The sequence below is a fragment of the Pelodiscus sinensis genome, chromosome 10 (genome assembly GCF_052426305.1).
Source record: "Pelodiscus sinensis isolate ZL-2025 chromosome 10, ASM5242630v1, whole genome shotgun sequence".
NCBI classification, from domain to species: Eukaryota; Metazoa; Chordata; order Testudines; family Trionychidae; genus Pelodiscus; species Pelodiscus sinensis.
In genome coordinates, this window is record NC_143061.1 from 26,003,322 (window position 1) to 26,020,414 (window position 17,093).

Genomic DNA, 17,093 nt, shown 5'->3' on the forward strand with positions numbered 1-17,093 from the left:
ACATGCAATTACTTTTTCCCTTATATCTGTAATTATGGAAAGTCTATTCACAGCTGAGTTTGCAACTGACTTTATTATGTGCTATGTTTAGCCTCCTTATATATCTGGTTAGCAAAAATAGCTTGGCCTGAAAATTGCTGTTGATTTTGAAGACTAAAGAGAACTCTTCTGAAAAGCTTTAATTCAATTAGTCAAATTACTTCTAAGTTTCAGATATTTTTCAATAACTATCTGAAATAGGCTGATTTTTACTGATGTCTAATGTTTCTTGTATCTTTGTAGCTCAAGGATTCCCAGCCTATTCCGTATCAGTTTCCCCTCCCATTTAGCAATAGGACAGCACCTTAACACTTGTTGAAAATCCCCAGGTTAAGATCCCATGTATGCAGCTCAAATACAGCTTATTCCAACCTCTTCAAAAACATTCTTCTAGATGGATAAAATAAGTTGTAATTAAGAAAATTTAGTAATGACCACTGTATCTATCTGTAGTGGTTACAATGTGTGTCTGAAAATGTTGTCCTCTGGTGGCTAGTTGCACCTTAGCTAGAACATAAGAGTCCTATTTGCTCCTATGGCATACAGGGGCTTCCCTTAGGACAAGCAGTATAAGCTTATAGTTCCGAAGCTAAGAGATCAAGATTTTTGAGCTAATTGTGGGGTACATGCAGTCACTGTTGGGTTTTTTGGTAACATGAATGGAACCGAATTTTTTAATGTATTTTGATTTATTTTTTTGCATAAAGAAAATTGGTCAAGCCTTTTTGAGTGATAGATAATTAAAACATTGCCATGAATATTGGAAGCTACTATTCATCTCCCTCAGAATTTTGCAAAAGCAAAAAAAGTGAGTGATTTCTTCTAGGATACAGCATAGTCGATTTTTTACTAAACAGTTTGAAAGCCAAACCGTTTTTTAAATAATGGGTGCTTTAAAAAAGGGTGAAGTTTTCAAAACTGAGGGTTTTTTAGATGCTCACCTCCCAATAATTTTTGTGAGAGCTAGGGGCCCAGGTCACCCAGACATCTTTGAACATCTCAATCAAAGTGTTTGACTTTTTGAGGTCCCTCTATAGTCTGACTGTAAAACTTTAAAGCTAACATTTTTAAAATCTAGGAAGGAAAATGTTTAGAACAGATAAGGTATTATTTAACACAGGTCCGTTTACTGAAGTGCCTGTATGAGCCGTGGATGGCTTTGAATATTTACCTATATTTCTATAACATTAAAAATGCTTATGCTTTTTCAATTGTAATATTTGTTGGTATTCATGCATTGCAACCTTAACATATGTTCACAAAGTTATTTGTCCATCAGGGACTTTTTCCTAAGGGTGTCAAATGTTTAACATTATATAAGATCCACTCTTTTACGATCACGATTCACCATTTCTGATATAAATAAATTAACAACGTGACACTGCAGCAGGTAAGCATGGGGTAGATAAAATGAATAATGGACAAATGTTTGGCTTGGGAATTAAAACTCATCCTAGTGGGGAAGGGATAAAGTGGATACTCCCTCAAACCCTCTTTGAGCTTAACCCCAAAAGATTAACTCCATGAAATAGAATACCATTCATGGAGACAATGTAATATGAGGGAGGGTACTGCTGGCAAAGAGATCAAAGGACCATCTCAGTCAATGTTGGTCAAGTTATATTAGTCAATTTTTATCTGGAAATATCATTAGCAGGAGTCAGAAGAAAGGAAATGGTGGAGACCATAATTTGGTACAGGCTTGGGAGAGCAGGAAATACATTTGAACACTCCGCTGCGTCAAGAGCTTCTTCCACTGCCTGTTTAGCTGTACAACATGTAACCTACAATAAAATAATCGTTGGCATTTCTATAGCACCTTCCAACTGAGACAGTTAATTGCAAATTGTGCCTCACAGCAACCCTATGAGGTAAGGCAGAATTTACCACACCCATCCAGACAAACTGAAATATGGAGAAGCTGTGACTTGTTCAAAATCTTTTAAGCACTCAGTTTTAGAGCTAGGAATTACTCTTGTGGGAATTATATGCCCCAAAATTAAAATTCTGTTCAAAATATTTTAAAACTCTGCGTATTTTATTTGCAAAAACACCCTATATAAGCACAAGTTTCAATTATTTTGGTAATTTATTTTAAAATGCCTATCAGCGATTATATCTGTAGCAATATAGAAGAAAATAGAAGTAGAATGTTAGGAAACCGCTATGACAACCTAGCTCCTATTTCTCTATTCCATCGCCCCCAGAGCCCAGCAGGGAGACCAGGCACTCACACCCTTTCCTTTTAAAACTTAGCCACAGAGCACCCCTAGCTTAAACACCCTCATTCCCTCCCCCTGGACCTCAGCTATGCCTCCCCTGATGCACACATGCCCTAACCCCAAGAGTGACTGCTGCTGAAAAACATGGGGAGCACTGGCCACATAACCACCCCCAGTAGGACTCCTCACCACGTCTAGCCCCGGGGTGGGCTGGGAAAAGGCCTGCCTCATACACTGTCCCTTCAGCACCTCTTTTCCCCAAGACTCATCTCCCAAGTGATGTGGCCTGGGGGACTAGAGGAGATTGGATGCTGGCAGCAGTGGTTGGGTCCCATACACTGACAGCAGAAAGTGGACAACCTGGCCCCAACACTCTCTGCTCACTTGCCCACATGGCTTTGTTTCCAGCCAGTGAGAGTGAGAAATGATCCGGACTATGGATGTTACATATCGTGTAACTGAATAATTGTGTAACTGCATCCAAATTTTAGCAGTTACATGATTATTCAATAGTCCCAGGTGGGGCTGGCATGCTGTGCGCTCCCGGACCCACTTTTGGGGAGCCCCCTGCCACCCAGCACTGCTGCCTCTATATCAAAGGCAGCAACATGGGGTGGCAGGTGGAAGCCAGTCTGCAAGAATCCCACCTTGCACCCCGCACAGCTACCTCTGATACAGAGGCAGCAGCAGCCCCTGTCCACAGGGGACCCGAGTTCCCTGCAGACAGAGGCTGCACCAGCATTCCACAGAGCAACTTCTGTACACATTGCTCTACTTCCCCCTGCTACTGCTGCTGGTGAGTGCAGGGAGCCTGACTGTTGGTGCAGGAACCAGGCTGCCCCGCTAGTCTCCCAGACTTCCCAAAGGCTGTGGTCCTGCCGGTAGTTGGACCCCTGCCCTCCCACCTGTAATTTTTTTTGGGGGTAGGGGGGCATGTTCTCCCTCCCCCCCATCGTTCCTGCCTAACCCCCAGAGCCCAGGGATCCAGGGGGAGAAATAACCTGATGCTGAGTCCTGGGCTTTTTGCAGATTCCTGCATGCTTCCTTCTCTTCAGGGCATGCCAAGAACTGCAGCTGCCAATAAATTTCCAGCTTTCTCCCCTTCCACCCAGCAGTGTTTTCTACTTGTTAGCTGTGCTCTGTTGATCCAACAGGGCCTAGTGGCAGCCAGCAGCTCTACAGACCATTTTTAAGAGGGAAAAGGAAATTCTGTACAAAAATATTAATTTCTGTGCAAATTCTGTATGCATAGTAATGCAGAATTCCCCAAGGAATATAGTAGTATAAACTGTCCTGTACTTTAACTAGATCATGCTTCTTTATAAAACTGAATTATTTATAGCGATCTAGTTATTTTATTTACATGATGAGAATATTCTGTCCTCTCTTCAGTGAGCACGTCTTAAGATCATATATATATATATATATATATATATATATATATATATATATATATATGTATATATATTGCATACACATAGGAGAGGCCAAATTCTGTACTCATTCAGATTGTGAGACTCCATTGACTTCAATGAAGTTGTTCTAATCTCATGCAATGCAGAATAGAATACGAATAAATGTTCCTCTGCACCCGATCCATAGAGAATGGCAATGAAGCCATCTGAAATCTATCTTGTATCCTTTTCAAAGTTACTTATGAACCTACTAACAGCAAATTAAAATCACATGTTGCTCTCTTCAAGGAACATGGTACTCTAATTCTCCTGATAAACTTAAGTTTAATGAAGGAATGATCTACAGACTATCATTGCAACCAGGCAATCAATATATAAACCTGCGCAAACAGAGGTTTAGGAGAATTTTTTTTTTTAAATCAGCAGTACCGTGAAAAAGTATGTGGGTTTTAAACTCTGCTCCTAAGTTCAAATACATGTCATGAAACTTACCACATATTAGACAACAGAGGGGGGGGGGGGGGGAAGGTGCACTGATCAACAAAGGTCTGTACAGGAAATGAAACTCAGTTCCCATCAGACCAGCTGTGATATGAAGCAAGATTAAGAGCTCAACACTATCTGAAAGAATGTAACTGTTGATTTCCGCTCTGTGACTAAACCCCACTCATCTCTGAAATAGCAAAAGTATATACGTTTTTCAAAAGAACAGACCAACTGGGGTCTCCAAATAGATAGGAAGTCCTTTTGTGCTAAAATCTGCAAGCTTGGTTAAATCAAATTCACTCACATGTAAGTCATACGAATACTGGTTAGGAATTCACACCTCCTGGGTAGCTTTGCCAATTTTCTAAGTGAGTGGTATTTTCTCTAATAGCAAATAGTTGTGCAAAGTAATAAGGTGAAATCCAGTCCTGGGGAGATGGAGAGCACAAAGCTTATACTGCTTAAACTGCAATGCAGGAGGCTGAATTTCACCAAAAGTAAATGATTTTAGAAAAACCCACTAAGTGAGGTTACCAGTAGTTTTAAACATCACAGCCTTAGATACTGCATGACATGGGTCCAACTCTGCTCCTACTAAAATCAATATGGGCTCATATACCAAAAGAGAGTCATGCTCTGTAAGTACTTGATTCAAAATATATTGAAGTCAATGGGAGTCTTTCCAATTACTTCTGTAGGCTTTGAAGCCTTAGATGAGAAGTAGAGTAAGTTTTGCTATTCAAGAGATCAGGACAAAACCTCATGAATTGTCATGCCAAATTAACATAAAGGGAAAAATTCAAATCTGGTGTAAACGAACTTAACTCCAAAAATTCATCCGAGATGTACCTATTAATACCAGGCCTTGATTTGGAAAAAGGAGAGGAAGGGACTGAATGAGATATTTCAAGTCTTTAATTTTGTGATATTTTCATGATCTGCCAATATTTTTTTTTCTAAATTAAAGGCCAATTTTCAAACCTGAGTCCCCAAAGTTGGGCTTCTAAATACATACCTAACAGGTACTGCATGATTTTCAATGGCACTGAGCACCGTTCTCTCTGAGGGACTGATTACTCACCTGCGAAGCTGCGCTACTGCACAATTCAGTGGGAACACTGGTGCTGAGTGTCTGCAAGTAGGCGCTTAGCTCTTCCAAAATATCAAGCCTCTTTTACTGAAATATTTGTATATTATCACAGCTCAAAGAATCTACCCAAAAGATGAAAATCCAAAAGTGAGTAATTAAAACACTCACAAGAAGTAACAGTTAAACATTATTATTCCCATTATTCTGCAAATGGGGATGCTACACAGAGAAGTTATGGGACTTGTCTCTGTCACTGAAATCCTGTGTGATCGTAGTCAAGAACAAATCGTGGAAATCCTAACTCTTAAATCCTCTGGTCTGACTTGAAGAACCATTCCCACCTTTGAAAAGCAAAAGCCTTTTTAGGTATTTCCCATCCCCAAATAAAGCCAAAAAAATGCATTGCAACACACTGTCTCATTTAACAAAATGTTGTGAAATACCAAGCCAATTAGTTTCAATGAGACTTCAAGAAAGGAATTTTTCTCATGATTTTCATAAAGCATGTGATTGGGTTTTGAGTGCTTCCTATCAGAAGAATGAGCAGCATCCTCCCAGCTGCAACATCTTGCAAGAAAGCAACTGCTAACTCTAAAAGCGGCAAACATGAAGTTCACTCATGATCTTATCTTTATTTCAACATTCTTAAACTAAAAAATGAAAGCAGGCAGGTGACAAGCAGGGCAGGAAATTATCTGGTATTTTGCTTAATCTGTCCTCTCACCACGTCACATAGCTCTTCTCAAATCTGACTGTAAGCCTTGCAGATCATATACAGTAAACATGTCACAGCAAGCAACATTCATCCCAAATTAATTCCTTCATCAATGATGCAAAACTTTTTCTGACTGAAAATCAACAATACTATTTTCCTCAAAATTTGCAAATATTCATAAACTGAGAAGTTAAAAAAATATTTCACAGATTGCGGAAGTGGAGAAGTAAAAGACCAATGTTTTTTGTTGCACTGCTGTAAATCTAGAATAATTATAATGGTCTTGGCTCCAGACTTACACATGTGTAATTCAGATGAGACTCTAGATCCTAACAAATACACTACTGATGTCAGACTTATGCAAATCATCCAGACATTACTGGATGTATTGGTTTTCAGAGTGCAAGTCCCAGTTGTCCCTTCTACTTACATTACAAGATTTATACTGAAATCCTCAGCTGGTGTAAATCAGAATAGCTCCTCTGACATCAGTGACAGTATTCTGATTTACATGAGCCAAGGATATGGGTTGTAAAGATTATGGGCTGTAAAGATTATGGGCCAGATTCACTGGAATTTTCAGTTTGTTTTGTACCCCTTTGGTGATGCAAACCAGCCAGAAACCAAGAGAAACTGACGGTAGGCTGGTTTCATTGCTGCTTTGTATCAACAGAATGGGATAAAAGCAGGCCAAATGAACCAAGGAATCTGGTCCAATATAGGATTTTTAAGTACTTGTAGTTCCTCAGATGAAAAAGCGCTCAGTAAGTGCAAAGTTCTGTCACTAACAAACAGTAATGTGGGCCAGTTTTTAAAAGGTTACTGCAACAGGTGCACTTTCAGGAATGCACACCTACCTGTTGAACACACAAAACCTCACATGTGCACAAGAAGTGTAAACACACATGCAAGAATTCTTCACCATTCAAAGATTATGAACTTTTATGTAAACCTGTTTTATTAACCTTTGACATTATGAAAACAATGGGTCTGATTCTGCTTTCACATAGAACATAAGAATGGCCACACTGGATTGGACCAAAGGTTTATCTAGCCCAGTATTCTGTCTGCCAACAATGGCCAATTCCAGGTGTTCCAGAGAGAATGAACAGAACAGGTAATCATCAAGCAGTCCACCCCCTGTCACCCATTCCTAGCTTCTGGCACACAAAGGCTAGGGACACCATCCCTGCCTATCCTGGCTAATAACCATTGATGGACCTATCCTCCATTAAATTTATCTGCTTCTTTATTTAATCCCATTATAATCTTGGGCTTCACAACATCCTCTGGCAAGGAGTTCCTCAGAATGATTGTGCATTATATGAAAAAAAATACTTCCTTTTGTTTGTTTTAAACCTGCTGCCTACTTCATTTGGTGACTTGTTCCTGTGTTATAAGGTACCAAGCAGGAATAACTCCACTAAGTCAATGAAGTTATACTTAACTGAAAGCAGAATCTGGCCCTGAATGTCTAGTCACCTCAAAGAAATGCAGTTTATTACAGTATTATCTTCCCTACCCCCAAATATAGCAGTGTATTCATTGGACCACTTCTGAATGATTGTCTTCTGCCAAATAATAGGGCATCTTATCCCCACATTTTTGGTCTGGTGTTTGATCCATTTCTTGTGATGACTATGCTTAGATTTATCATCATTGGTCAAATGGGGTGTTCCCAGTAAACAGATAGTATATAGCAGTTAAGTACAATCAAGGAGACAAATTTTCTCTTACTTGCTGTTTGGAAATAAGTAAACAGAGACCTTCCTTAATACCCTATTTGCCTGACTTTTCATACCGTAGCAACAGTAACTATATACGTTGACAAAATAAGCAAAACAATCAGCCTGAGAACTATGACCTGTTCATTTGGAAACAAAATTCTGCCTACCAAGGCACTGATACAATCCTATTGACTTTGATAAGACTGCATCTTTGTATTTAAGGGGTGCATTTAGTTCTAATGTATGTATGTTGCTATCATCTCAAAGTACTATCCAGCCTAATAAACCACCAGATTTTTTTCTTTGCATCTCCCAGGAATAGGCTAATGTAAACCAATTAACTTTTGACTGCTCAAATTCTCTACTGAAAGCTGATGAACCATAAAATTCAAACTCAGGCTTGTGTATCTGAACCAAATGAGGTCTATGAATCACTTTATAAAATGTCAAATAAGAATAGGGAAAATAATGAATAAATAAGTTTAACAACAGGGTCAGTGATTGTCAGATACTGGGAAGTATACTAGATGGGAAAGTGTATTTTCCCCTTGCAGTTTTACACAATTTTTATACATCTAACCTAGCAACAAAAATATCACATTAATTATTTTATAACCATATGGAATGATGGTCTCCTAGTTGGTACTATGGACTTTAACAAATCCATTGTAATTATGGATTAGTGAATGAAAGGGGAATGATCATTCCTAATCTCTATATTTTGCTGCCATTTTTTTGCTGCTCAAATAAAAATTAAATGGAGGCATTAAAAAGAAAGTTACAACAGCAATATAAAGTTTATAACATACAAGGTGTTTTCATTTCTCTGCTAATAAGCCGATGACAATTCAAATGCTGGTGATGTGGGGGACTTCCTTCAAGCAATGGCAACTGGTAATTCACTTCTAAGTTACCAGTATGAATCTAACACAGATCAGTAGAACCAACCCATTAGAATCTGAAAGTTGTCTGATGCCTTATACAGCCTGAGGTTATGGTGTCCGTGCAAGGCGGCAGCCACAAGTAGTAGAAGTACAAATCCTCATTTGGGGGTGGACTTTCTGCTCACTGTTTGCAATATAAAAGGTGCCAATACAAGTAAACTACCACCAAAGCAGGTACTCATCTTGAAAGTCTCATCAGAATGACCAGGCAAGGGGAAAAAATAACTCACTGCTAAATATTAGAAATGGTTGGAAAAAATGGAATTTCCATTCCACAGGATATTCCAACCTTTTAAAACATTTATTTCAACATTTCCCATGAAATAGAAATTCTGGGGAAAAAAGATCCAAGATCACTGAATTTTTTTGTTTCAATAACTTGCTTGAATTATTCTGTTTCAAATTATATATACACACATAATAAAAAATGCATTAAAATATACAAAGGGAAAACTAAATGAATCAACATTATAAAACAATAAGAAATTCAAAATTATTCTGTCAAAAATATTGAAATTGATACAATTCCACAAAATGTTCTGAATTCAATGAAAATTTTAAAAAGCACCCAAATGATTTAGGCCCTTTACGTCTCATTTTCAAAAGAGATTTAGGCAACTGGGCATCTGTCTCCTAAACTAAATACATGAATACTGAAATGAAATTACATTTATGACAAACAATACATTGTACCAGCTGCATTAGTATTTTATGGTTGACAATCAGTTACAAATAAACAACATTTCAGTAGTGGCCACCAACCCTAAGGGCCTCAGTTTTTTGGGTGGCAAACTTACCTTCTCAAGTTGAACACTCAATTGAGATTCTCAAAATCACAGGCCATTTTTGAAAATGTGATTGCAAGGACCTCATGTAAGTATATATCCTAACAGACTCTAAATGATTTCAATAAGTACGTCGTCTAAATTAAAGAGGACTTTAGGATCAAGGTTCCATCTAAACAAACTATTTTACTGAATTCTTTTCTGCTATTCCTCCTTAATGAACTGCACTGGTTAGCAATTACACAATATTGTGACGACTGGATTACCTATAAACAATTCTTCCAAGCAACCTCATTTAACATTTATAAATCTTTGCTTTTAGAAAGGATTGTTTTATTACCATAAGTACACAAGGAACAGACTGACCTAAACCAGAAGCCAGGTGACAGCTGCTTTCAAAATTCTAATCTGCTTATTGATACAAAAGGAGAAAGGGAATAAATGAGTGATTTCTGTTGAGTCCTATGACAGCTCTACATATATCTTACAAATTCTCCCAATTTTTATAGCTAGAAGCCAATTAGTTTGATTTCATACCTAAAAAGTAGTATAAGGAGGGGCAAATAAGAATCCATTGTACTGTATTATCATAAGGCACATTTTAAAAATCACTTCAAACACTTCTTGCTTAGTCTCTCTCTTGCTTTCTTTCTAGCAAATAATTTTAAAAAATAAATTCAAATCTATTTAGCAATACACATTCAAGAAATATGAAGAAATAGCAAGGCATAGTAAATTTCAGCTGTTCTTTCATTGCTGGTATTATCAATAACAATGATCTCATACATTGTAACAGCTGTGCAGATGAGAGAGAACCTGTTTAATTTAACAATTCAAACAAATGGACTTCAGTCAGAAAACCCTGAGGGGATAAAAAGTCTTCTGTTTTCCTATAAGTGACTTTAGAACCACATTGAAACACCTTAATAATATTAAAGTAGTGTCAGAGGCATGTTAATCATAGTTTGTCCAGTTTTAGGGTGTTTCTTCCAGTCCTATGATGGAGGGTTGCCACATGAACAAATCAAAAGAACAATGATCTGTTCTTGACTCACAGTGACATGGAATGTGAGAAGAAAGAAGGGCACAATGGAATGGATGGCCAGAAATTCCACTGCATGCAAGAATGTCTCCTTTCCAAACAGAGGTGCTGGGATGTTCAGCCAAATGAGGGGTCTGACTGTCTGCATATTACATGGTGACTTTATGAAGATCAGAATGCAATAAGTAATGATAAATTTAGTTTTGAAAACCTGATTAATATAGTACCTTTGAACTTTTCCCATTTTCTGCAGAAACAGATGCATTGTATATACAGCACTGAAAAAGTCCTGCTAATTTCGCAGCCAAATATCCCTTACCGAAGAGTATCCTACACTATTATAGCCTGGGCACTCTTACACTGGAAAGTGGTACTAGGCACTGTTCTCTCAAATACTTAGTGTCAATCTGGAATTATCCTGGGAGTCTCCTTAGATATATGATGATGAAGACTAAGTGTTTGACTTTTTTGAATATGGGAAAGTTCATATCCCTGACTACCTTAAAGCTGTTGCTACTTGCCTCCAAACACACTGAAGATTTAAGAAAACAAAACAGTGTGATCTCATTTATGATGAATTTATATTTTCAGTCAGAGGCCAAATTGCAGTAACTATAGATTTGAGGCATCCTTTCTACAAACAACTAATTAAACAAGGTTCACTACATTTCCTACTTTAAGATTACATTTCCTTTGGTAAAATTCAACAAATGAATGTGTATTTAGATGTGTAATGTAACAGATAATACAGATGAGGAAAAAGACCCATCTAAATATAAACCAAAATAATATATTTTTAATTTAGATTTTAATCCCTAATTGAGCCAGTAGTCCAGAACTATGAACATTTTTGAAGCTCTACACAATGAAAATATGATGGCTACAAAGTGTAATAATAAGTACCTGTGCCATGTAAACTATGTACAAAACAAGGGGAAAATAAACTACCACCTGCTGGTTACTAGAGAGGCCAGTTTCTGCTTCTCCTTTCTTGGACGTGCAAACTGCTGAACAGACATTTCCTTGTTTTATGCAATCTGCATAGATAGGCCTGTAAAGCTAGTCTGACCACAAGAGATTAATAGCTTTAGCCAAATAATGTGGTAACCATGTGAACCATGAGCTGCTCTAGCTTGTTTGTGAGCCTCTCAGCAAGGTTCAACATGCCGCTATCTGCATCTTGTTGCCAGGAAACACAACATCGCTCTGGAATACAGGAAAAGTCAGGTTGCAGTGACCACAAGTGAACTCCAGGAAGACTCATAACTGACCCCAAACAGTTCATATCCAAAGGATTAGGAAGTTTCACTGACTAAGAAATACTGTTTGTCAGAGAGAGCTTCCTCCTACACTACAACCCCTAAAAAGTATTTTTCAGATTCATTATTCAAAACTAGAAGTACCAATGCTAAGTAAGTTCTGTGTCTGGGTCAGGGATCAGCAGCAACGTTGCCGCTCTTAGTCTGTCACTGTAATCCGCTGGTGGGCCCAGGACATTTTGTTTATGTTGAGCATTCAGAGGTACATCTCCTGCGCAGCTCCTAATGGCCGAGGCTTGTCATTCCTGGCCAATGGGAGCTGAGGGAAGTGGCAGCCAGTCTGTGCTGCTTCCTGCAGCTCCTATTGGCTGTGCTGCCGTTTTCCACAACTCCCTTTGGCTAAGAATAGTGAAGCACAGCCACTGGGAACTTTGGGAGAGTTATGCCTATAAATGCAGAATGTAAACAAAGTGTCTTGTGGCCTCCAGCGAATTACCCTGACAGACTGAGTCTCAAAGGTTGCCTCTGGTTTAGGATCATGCTGATAATTATCTTGTAAGGGTCATCGCTCAAGGAATGAAATAGTTGGATGTATAGCAATTGTTAGATCTTGATTCCACAATAACAATTAATATAAATCTTTTAACAGAAAGGATAAGGCTGTGGAAAATTGCTAGTATACATTAAGCCTTATTCTGTGACTTGATTTTGTAATATTGACAAAGGCCAAGCTCCCTCCAAGTCAATGGAGAGACTAAGATAAAGTTTATAGGATCAGCAACTTCGTGAGGAAGTTTAGCAACTAAAGAGTAGTAAATATATTCATAATCTCAATATGCTACCTCCTCTTTATCTTCCCCAAACCTAAAATGAACAATACCCACAAAGAGACTGCTGTTTAAAATTGATTCAATTCTGGATGTTACTTCAGCAACACAGTCTCTAGCTGGCTATAGAACACATTCAGAGTCGTTTTGGCCTTAGCATTCCTGGATGTTATAGTATTACACTGCTTCTCTCACCTTACTCACAGCAATAGAACATAATGTGTTCTACAATAATCCTGATACATTTCTGACTAGTTTAGACAAACTGCATGTACCAAGATACCAAAATATTCACCAGATTGGAACTATGCATCATACATGTAAAGTGAGGGCACTATCCTGCTAGTTTTACAATCTCAAAGATGAGAGGATTAAAGTGGCAGTTAAAGGGTATCTGATTTTTTAAATTATTCACTCCTGACAATGTAATTGCATTTTTTCCTACCTTGCTTAACATTTCAAAGCAGGTAATGAGCTACCTAGGTATTACCATTTTCCAAGGTATTCTCAGTAAAAGGGTGAGGAATCTTAGGTGCTATAACTGAGGAGGCTAGGATCAAAGAACCTAATCTAGTGCTCAATAAGGTCAATGGAAAGACTCACACTGACTTCAGTGGAATGGTTTGGACCTCTGGTGTCAAAAAGGCAAGTTCAGCTTTGTAACCAAAACTGAAACGTTTCTGACCCTGAAATATTAAGGAAGAAGAAATGCTACTCTTCAAAGTGTGTGTAGAGAAAACAAATTCAGAGAGAGGCAAATACTAGAAATTAAACTCAAGGTTTAGTCTGCGTATGTAGACAAAAGGGGTGTTCCGCACTCCTCAGAATAAGTGGCACTGCAAACTTCTCAGGCAGGGCAGAAAAGATAGTAATATGAAAATAAGAAAAGATCTGAGAAACTACAAAATGTAATATTTCCTTTAGTATATCTCCAACACTCTGAGCTTTGCATTATGATTTCTTTTAAAGGTCCTTCACTTGAGCCAAGAGAGGGAGATATTTAATCCAGCAGACTTACTTTTCAGTAGAAGGACTCAGGTAAGTGTAGTTTCATTTCTATATTACACAGTACTCCAATGGAGAGGCAAGAGTCTACACTTGAAACACTATGCAGCTGTTTCACAGTGTAGGCACTCCCTGCAGCAACAGGAGTGGTTCTCCCATCAACGCAGGTAATCCTGCAATACAGAAGTAAATGGGAATTTTGCCAATAGTTTTGGTGGGAGTAGAATCAAGCTGAAAGTGAGAACTGAATCTGAAAAATATTTATCCTCTTGTCATTGATTTTCAGGCAACAATACATTGTCTACAGAGGAAGCTATGACTTCAAATATGCAGTATGACATTCCTGTGTGAAATTGCTAAAGCTGGAGAATAGTGCTTTCAAAAGTTTTGAATAAGAACATTCACAGTCAAATAGCTAAGTTATCACCAAACATTCTTTGCTAGGTGAAATGTACACCATTCTTATATTGAATTGTTTAATTTGAAAATTTGTTTGGAACGTACTAATGAAAAATGTAGTTGGAATGTATGTGGTTAATCTGTATTCACATTAACTGAGCATTATAAGTGATTCAGGCAGGACTGACAACAGTGCTTTCAGTCTTTCTATTGTCCTCTTTAAACAGCCAGAAATGAGTAGTTCCTAATGCAGAGACAAGTCTTTGAATTCAGAAGTTGACCAGCCAGTGCTGAACAATAGGTGTCATATCAACAGTCGCTGCTGACCCTGTCAGTTCTAGAGAATATAAGCTTTCATTTTTCAAAAGTTTCTCTGGCACAAAAACCCTGTAGATGATAATCCATGTGTGTCAGTCTTACTAAACTTGTAAACAGGCATACAATAATTTCAGATTTGGTCAGTGCCTATGGATTACAAAGGGAGTATTACCAATAACATCAATGGACAGCCCTACTGACTTCAATGGGCAATGGACCCTAGGAAAGGTATGAAATGACTCCGTTCGTGTAGGCTGTCCTGTTTCACTCAAGTCTGATAAGTACCACCTTGATCATTTTAGCAGAGGTTTTCAGATGTTCCAGCACTATGAACTGAGTTTGGAATTAGACAGATGTTGAACAAGTAGATCACCACCATTCTTTTTCTCCCAACCTAGAAGTCCCTTAAAAATATGCTATTCCCAGGTATTGTTATTTATCACTAAGCTAAAAGGGAGAATGTGCTACATGCTGTAAAAGAAAAGACAATCCCTACCCTGTAAAGTTCACAGTTTACAAGTATGTTTTAAAGGGTTTGGTAGCGGTGTGTCTGCAGAAGAGTGGAATATTACTAGTATTGGAACTTTAACACTTACCCAACTAGCTCAGAACAGGGAGACTGAAGGCAATATTACCATAAATGTCAATAAATACTGATATATTAAAAATATCTGAAAAAAATCTAGATGTATGGGAAAATAGCATTAAGTTTTATTTTCCTTAATTCCTTAACTGAGTGTACTTGGCTTTGCTAGTGAATGAATGCAATTACCTACCGGTACTTCACTTTGATCCTGTCATTGTCTGGATTGCAATAGAGTCTTTCCAGATGCTCCTGAGAGTCATTGGTTACACTTTGCCAGGTCTGAGTAGCAGTCCTCCTGATCTGCCAATGATAGGGCAAAACAGTATGATGTTTGGGGCAGTCACTGCCATAAATACAATTGCCCTGCAAAAACTCCACACAAATCTCTATCCCATCTTCCTGGTGGGTGTGATATTGCAGCTGGTTCAAGAGTTCAAACACAAGATCAAGTGAAGCTTCCTCACTTTTGTCCTGGAAGAGCCCTGCATTGAAATCATCATTTGGGTTCAAATTGTACTGCGTCATGCAGCTATTCTCCTGGAATAATCCAGATGTGTAGCTTTCCAGTATCTTATCTGGGCACACTGCAGCATCACTTTGGACTGAGTGACAAGGGTGATGCTGGAATGATTCATTTGTGGAATCCGCAGCAGTCCCAGGATTGGTTTCTGATGGGAAGCCTTGAACCCCAGATTGAATCTCCTGCTCAGCGTGACCAGGGGGAGGATGAGTCTCTGGCATTTGACCTTGCACATCTGGAGTTCCTGGCATCAGCACAGCCACATTACTGTCTGGCTGCGGACAGGGGGCACTGAGTTCCAGGGCCTTTTTCACAACGGGTTCACATACATTTCTATGACCTCCACTTTGGCCTCTGGGCACAAAGACTCCATCCAGGTTCCCTGCTCCCAGCAAACTGGTGAAGATTGGCCGCAAAGCCCTGAGAGTTTCTGCACCCAGCCTCTTCTGCACTTGCTGTTTCTTCTTGAAGCAAGGCTTTACTGGTGGGATCTTATCAGAGAGTCCTATCTGAGGAGGGAAGTCTTCTGAAGGAGGGCGCTTCATCCCCGGACACTGTGCCTGCTGCACAACACAGGCTGGCTCCAGTTCAGCATCCATCTAATAGACTCTGCTCTCTCCAAATCACTTTCAAACTCCCAGAGCCTCACAGGGGCCAACCTAGTGCAGAAGGGAAAACAAGACAGTTAATCTCTCTAATTGCTCATGGTTGACATGAACAAGATCACTCCTAGAGAGGATTTCAGGTCTACAACAGCAAACTCCTCCTCCTGTGTCTGTGGGTAGCCCCCAGGCACGCAAAGCATGAAACCGACTAAACTCAGACTAATTAATCCCAATCACACACTTGTAGTCTTCTCACACACAGAGTCTCCAAGATACACTCAGACATGCACACAGTCGCTGATGGACACAGGGAGAATAGGCCCTTCTTCCCAGACTGTTGTTTATTAGTAAATGGGGCTTTGGGTCATATTATAGAGAAGTATTACAGTTCCTTCTCTGTCTCACTCTCTCACAGACCCCTATTCTCACTCTATGCAGATAAATTTTCTTTCACACAGTCTCATATACCAACATACGTACACTTTTAAATATAGGGTTGAAATCCTGACCACATGAAAGTCAATGGGAAAGCTTCCATTACCTTCAATAGGAACCAGGATTTCACCTTTACTGCAAATACTTACCCACTGTTCCTCCTACCCACCCACAAGTCTCATAGATGCATAGACACTCCCATCTTATGTCTGGATACAGCCTCACACACCATACACTCTCTCACAATCTGACTCACATATACATCCTGCCCTTGGTCACCCTTGTATGACACACCAACAAGCACTTGCCTAACAAGGAGCTGGCAAGCTAGAATTGCACTACTCAAAAAGGGCATCAAGGAGTGATTTAATTTCTCAGGAATAAGGGAAACATTTGTAACAAAAAAAAAAAAAAAAAAAGGTCAGTTATTTACCAGAAGGAAAAAACAAATGTTTCCAAAATACATAAATTACATTTCTAGTGGGTTGCTGGAAGACAAAATGCTGATTTCTTACCCAAGAGTTTTATATATGATTACATTTATTTAATTAAAAACTATCCAAACTCACCACATGTAGCCTAACATTTTACTGTTTAGTACATCAAAGATTATGATTAATTGGAAATATGCATTCAAGCAGAGTAACTGAGTGTTCTGAAGTAAAACCTGTGAA

At 38.7% G+C, this 17,093-nt stretch overlaps 1 protein-coding gene across 4 annotated transcripts in view; it reads right to left on the reverse strand.

The window, feature by feature from the left end:
* TIPARP (TCDD inducible poly(ADP-ribose) polymerase) overlaps positions 1-17,093 on the reverse strand; it is a 68,718-nt gene that overhangs the window by 25,066 nt on the left and 26,559 nt on the right. For all 4 annotated transcript variants that reach the window (XM_075937757.2, XM_006123472.5, XM_006123471.5 and 1 more), the window contains exon 2: positions 15,050-16,038. In XM_075937757.2, the coding sequence (XP_075793872.1) occupies positions 15,050-15,978 (929 nt within the window). In that variant the 5' untranslated portion in view covers positions 15,979-16,038. The remainder of the gene's footprint in view (positions 1-15,049; positions 16,039-17,093) is intronic.